General features: G+C 36.3%; 1 protein-coding gene across 1 annotated transcript; it reads right to left on the bottom strand.

Moving 5' to 3' along the window:
* Window positions 1-1,137: 1,137 nt before the first annotated feature.
* On the bottom strand, window positions 1,138-2,284 carry LOC116176975. Its single transcript, XM_031495820.1, has one exon. The coding sequence runs from the start codon at window positions 2,245-2,247 to the stop codon at window positions 1,369-1,371; it is 879 nt and encodes a 292-aa protein (XP_031351680.1). The 5' UTR covers window positions 2,248-2,284; the 3' UTR covers window positions 1,138-1,368.
* Between the last annotated feature and the right edge of the window lie 3,762 nt (window positions 2,285-6,046).

Here is a 6,046-nt window from a genome sequence, read left to right as displayed (position 1 = left end):
TAGTCATAATCTACTCTTAGTATGATTGCCTCTTGTCCTCACTCTTCAGAAAGAGGGGTGCATGAAATTACTAGCAAAAACTAAAATAACCTCATAGTCAGAATTTCACAGTACTAAGTGGACACAACAATGATTGATGGTATCCTGTCACGGAGATGCTATTAATTAATTGCTTCATAATTATCATTTTATACATAGGTACCTACATAATATACGCTAAAAAGGTACCTCCAATCTAATGTTTGTATAAGTATACGTATAGCTCACAATATGGAAATCGCGATAATTTAAATAAATTGTTTACTAACAGGTGTAGCATTGATTGTGCAAATAAATTATTAGTTAATTCTACCCATTTACTTTATCATTTTGTCCCAAGCCGAATTTCTATTAAAATATGCAAGTTATATGGAATCGAATCAACATAAGTGCTATATTATGTTTTTAGGAATATGGTTCAATGCATCAAAGTGAGATGCTTACATAAGGGAAATTTGTTGTTTAAGGCGGTTTGAGTAGAAATCGTGAAAAAGGAACAAACCTACATTGGTAGCAACCAGTAAGTGATACTTCTACCGGTGCGTAGATATGCAGATTCCTGGCATTTGCATAAAGATTATGTTCGCGTACCATGAAAGTGCATCGAAACGAGTAAAAGTAACTGCAAACCCTTATTAATAAAAATAGAAATTATGCTTTCTTAAAACGTGTGTGTTTGCGGTTATGAACAGCACCAGTATATTGATTTGATAGAAGGAGCAGGCTGTTAGGGAAATTAATGTCATTATTCTTCAACATTGTAATGTGTAGGAGCAGGTGGAGCTGGGTTCGCCACACCTTTAACGTAAGACCATAATGAATAGATAACCGTAGCGGTAGTTCTTGTAGAACTTTTGAGATATCGATGCGTTGTTCTACTTTATAACGGCTTGATCCTACATCAACAATAAAATGCTGTAATGTAGGGTAATGGATTTTTATAATTGAAGTTGAAGAGGATTTTATGTCTAATGGTAATTTAAAGCCATGCTCTGGCGTTTTTACTTCATCAAGCATGTGGCTGTGATTCATAAAAGTCGACATACTTAACACAGTCATTAACCTTTACACGGTGATGCCAATTAGGATATAAGTAAATAAGTAAAAAAAATCTTATTTTTATTGACTCGTATAAAAATAACACATGATTGGTCTAGAAAACTAGACAGTAATGGTAGTTTGTAGTCTTTGTCCGTCAGTTTAGTTCAAGTCGAAATTACATTATTATACGCTTAAAATAAATACATAAATTAACAAGATGCGCTCGGGCTAAGGGAACTAAAAGCTCGCTGAGAATTAGCAGGTACGGGACCGAAATCTTCGCGTTGTCTACTGCTTTCTGCTCGACTGCGTTTGTCCACGGTACGCGAGTTCTTGCGCATCTATCGATCTACCCCATCCACCGTGTCCTCCCGATCCACCATATCCACCACCAATATCTCCTCCGTAACCGCTACCACCGTATCCACCATCGTGCGAAGAAACGTGGCTGGTACTGTGATGTGGGTGGGCTACAACTTCGTACGTTACATGTTTGCCACCCCCGCTTCCTAGCAGTTTCTTGAGACCGATGATGGCAGAAAGTACAAGTGCGATTTTGCCGATGAGAAGCGCCTTTCCAGCGATGAGTGCGATGCCGGCTAGTGCGAGTTTACCCAAAATTGCAGCTTTCAAACCGGCAATGGCTAAAAGTGGTCCGAAAATTTTTCCACCCTTCTTCTTCTTTCCTCTACCCTCCTCCGTTTCGACCGAGTTTTCGTCTTCATTCATGCTGTCCATTACATCACCGAACGAACGTGCCGCCGAATTGAATGAATCGACGATTTCGCTTCCTTTCAGGTTCAATTTCAAGGTATGCGATTCTAAAAAGCGTTGCACGCGATTGAAGATCAACGATTCGATTGATTCATCTCCGCTAATTGCACGAGGGGCTCCTTCCGGTTCACCGTCTTGAGTTTTCACTATCGTTAGTCCATCTGTAATCGTGATCGTATCTTTGTGTCCCAACATTTTATCCACGAACGAAAACAACTTATATTTAACGCACGACATTGAATCCTTTCGTAAACAGTCCGCGTAAATGCTATCCAAAAGGTCGTTTTCTGTTTGTATGGAGTTGCGAGAAGCGCGTGGTTCCTCTTGCGTAGGAAGGGCACATGATGTCGCAATCGCGAGACACAATACTGTTATCACTTTTAACGAAGCCATGACCGGTTTGGTTGCTGATCGGTGTTTGATGTTGTGGTGATGTGCTGCATGTATATATGAATGACTCCCTCCTCTTTTAGGTAGTTCAAGAACAATTTGGGTCCAGAGACTATAATAACGGCCGCGGGGCGATCACTTGGACCGCTTTCTCACAGAAAACTCGCAATAACCTCATTTCCTTCCTCCCTGTGCGATATGCATTTACTACTATTGATGAGTAATTCCACCATAGAAAGTACAATAATTCGCGAATAATGTATAATAATACTACCAGTAAAACTTAGCGTAGGACTTTTACAAGCCCAATAGGCGAAAACGCCAAGGGTGGACCGGCTTATAATTTAAGACTACCTGTGACATCAGTGCTAATGACCCACTTTAATTTACGAATTGTATTTTACTTTATTACAGCCCATTGTATTATTTACCTAATTAGCGTATATAAAATATCAAAAAAATTCGTACCACTTCCCACAATTGAATAATTGAGTTAGTATGCCCATATCATAAATATATAATATGCCTAACCCATATAATCGAGCTCTACGTACTGCTAATCCACATTAAGCTGGCAGATCCGAAAAAAAACAGACAAAAAGTTTTATATCATAGCAATGATAATCTACTTTTAATGCATAACGTAATAAGAATGATCACTTTTACTTCTTATTTGATGTTCGTGTTATTTAAAGTAGTTGTATCTTCTTGCGTTACTTTCTTTACTACGCTAGCCGAGGAATGCATTCAAATTTGATACGGTCAGATTAATCAATTAGATTCGGGTACCTGGGTGTTTACGTTACGCGAGCTCCAATTTTTGTTAGCGTACTAGAATAATCAATCACCGGAAAATCGACGTTATACAACTATTAAATTCGCTTTTTAAATGTTGCTTAAACCCGTAAGAAGGTTACGAGAAAGTCGATAATAACCAAATCAAACATTTTCCCTTATTTACAATGCAATATTATGCGCACTCGCCTAAATGGGTTAAGCGTCCATGAGATCCTGAACGGTTTCCCTAAGTCTATCGGTAACCGTATCGTTTACAGAAGAGAGAGTTTCTTACTCCATTAACGCATTTTATTATAATAAATTGAAATTATGTTTCACTCTTTATTTGCGAATACTACTTTCTTCATTATCGTATACGTATTTTGTGACACATATTTACGCAAAAATTTCGAATCCTTTTTTGTGTTAAATCCCTAAAAGCTACCGTGTAACAGAATTTCTAAGTTATATGACCATCTCTCCTTTGTATCATATAACAATAAATTCATTACAATCTTTAGCACACTTTCCGAATAGCACTAGGTAATCTATAAATATTATGGCAGGCCAATTAACATTAGTGACTTAAATTCTTCCACTTCTCGATATATAAATTTGCGAACCCATTATCACTCGATTCATTCTTTTCCCAAAAAGACGAAGAGACTTCTCGACGGAAGATGTGTGTTTGTACGGTTAAGTAGGTACGTCTTCTTATATAGTTTTCTTTTTTGATTTTTTTGCCACGAGCGGATTTCGCGATACTGTTGCATTTTGTTAAAAATAGGCCACATGCGTTGCATTCACGCATGGATATAATATTCAGATTCTGTACTAGCTTACTTTTTCATATACACAAAACTGGAAAGTCACTTTCTAGAGAAATCACGTGTGAAATGTGAGTGTTTCTCAGATGCCCGGATTTGAGATCCGTTTCCCATATCGTTCGTCATCCAATTTTAATGAAAACGGTTATTTCTCCTCTTCAGTCGGTACACAAATGGAACTATACAATAACTTAGTACCATACCCTATTTCAAAATAAGGCATAAAGGATCAAAAATATGCCATGATACGTGTTCCCTCAAGAGAATTCAGCCACTACATGCTTCAACACTAATGTTTCTGTTCTGTGAAAATTTTGCAGCCACGATTTGGTCCTCACTGTGGTTACTGTAGGTCTCAACGTTGGTGCTATATGAGCATTTGACTCTCTTTTGTTATACATAAGTTTTTCTCCACCAAATTTTCTGCGATTATCCACTACTAATATTTAATTTCATTCAATGTATTAAATCAAATCTGCTGCTGATTGTCCATAAATTTGGTGCCAAAGACAACAAATGTGTGTGACGTTTCTAATGGGAAGAAGAGTGGTTTAAATAAATTTTTGTACTATCTACTAGCTTGGCCGTGTTAAGTACTATGCTAACGGGTGTACATATCGTTTGAAGAGTGCAACATAGATACCGCTAATGCGATTATTAACACGGATCTAAGCAACTTTATTAAATCTGCCACAGATCACTCACTGCATATAAATGCGGAGAAAAGTAAAATTCTTTTATTTGGCTCAACACATAATTTATTCAATCGGGAACAGATAATATCTAAGTTAAATATTCAAATCAACAATCAGTCTTTCTCATTTGTTAATAATGTTAAAAACCTTGGTTTAATTATAGACTCTACTTTAAGATTTGAGGAACATATCAAGGTGTGTATACAACGTGCCTACGCGGGATTGGGGTATATTTATGGGATTAAGCACCTTCTAAATTCAAATTCAAAAATTCTATTATGTAATTCTCTGGTTCTTTCGCATTTCAGCCACTGTTCTACAGTGTATGGCCCTTGTCTCACTGACCGTAATTCTAGAAGGATAGAGGTTGTACAAAAATCGTGCCTAAGACTAATCTTTGGTATCAGGAGAAGGCTACCCATTTCACATAAATTATCAGAAATTAAATGGTTAAACATGGAGAAAAGACGCTTACTTCGTGCTTCCGTTCTTTTTCACAAAATCGTAACCTTTAAGTCACCTCCTTATCTTTATAACAAAATAACTTTTCGCACAGATGTACATAACATTAACATTCGCCGTAAAGACCACATAACCATTCCGCAGCATAAAAAAGGAATATTTCAGAGGTCATATTCGTACGCGATTGCTCATGTATATAATACTTTGCCAGCAGATGTAAAATGTTATGTACCAGATAAATTCAAAGTTAGTGTTCGTCGACTCCTCCTAAAAACATCCTAAAAACATAATAAATATGTAAAATATTTCCGTGTTAAAAACAATTAACAGCTTACTTTGTAAACCACATCTTAATTGTCTATATATAATTATCTTGTTTCTTGAGTTTTAGATGTACTACTCCATTTTTTGTTTCACTTTTAGTATGTATCATGACCTGTCTAGTTAAATACACTAACATAAAATAAATTAAAGGTTGAGTGGAAGAGCAGACACGGATGATATCCCTGTCTGAACTCCGCCATTTAGACAGGCTCTGTATAGAAATTGTCTATTAAAGTCATTTATTATTATTATTATTATTATTATTATCGTACAAAGTTGCACTTGCGAATTGCGATTATACTTTGCACCACGGATCCTATTGCTTTGTACTAAGTTGCAATCTAGCTATTCGATGCTATAATGACAATAATTATTATTTTAAATGTAATTTAAAACTTATTAGGCTGGTTCTTCCATCTCAGTGACTGCCTGATTAAAAGGCAGTCGATGAAACCCTAGTGTGACACCAATGGCACAAATTAGTACAAAGAAGAAATGCTTCTTAATGCTTGAACTATCCAGCACTGTAACCAAACTAACGAACCATGATAGAAGGAAATTGTCATCATTCTATTAAAATAAATTATATTTTACCGTTTAAATGTATTTTCAATGATGCAAATTTACGTACAGTAAGTTTGTGCATGGCACAAGCCTGCCATGGCGGATCTTCTTTATTTAAAAAATTCAGTCATATCGATTATTCATATATCCCAC

This window comes from Photinus pyralis, unplaced genomic scaffold, assembly GCF_008802855.1.
Source record: "Photinus pyralis isolate 1611_PpyrPB1 unplaced genomic scaffold, Ppyr1.3 Ppyr1.4_LG7, whole genome shotgun sequence".
Classification (NCBI taxonomy): Eukaryota; Metazoa; Arthropoda; class Insecta; order Coleoptera; family Lampyridae; genus Photinus; species Photinus pyralis.
The sequence above is the reverse complement of the archived record's forward strand: the minus strand, read 5'-3'. Positions and strand labels throughout refer to the sequence as shown.

Excerpts from the sequence above, each read along its gene's own strand:
- LOC116176975 (XM_031495820.1), bottom strand. The coding sequence starts at position 2,247 with ATGGCTTCGTTAAAAGTGATAACAGTATTGTGTCTCGCGATTGCGACA.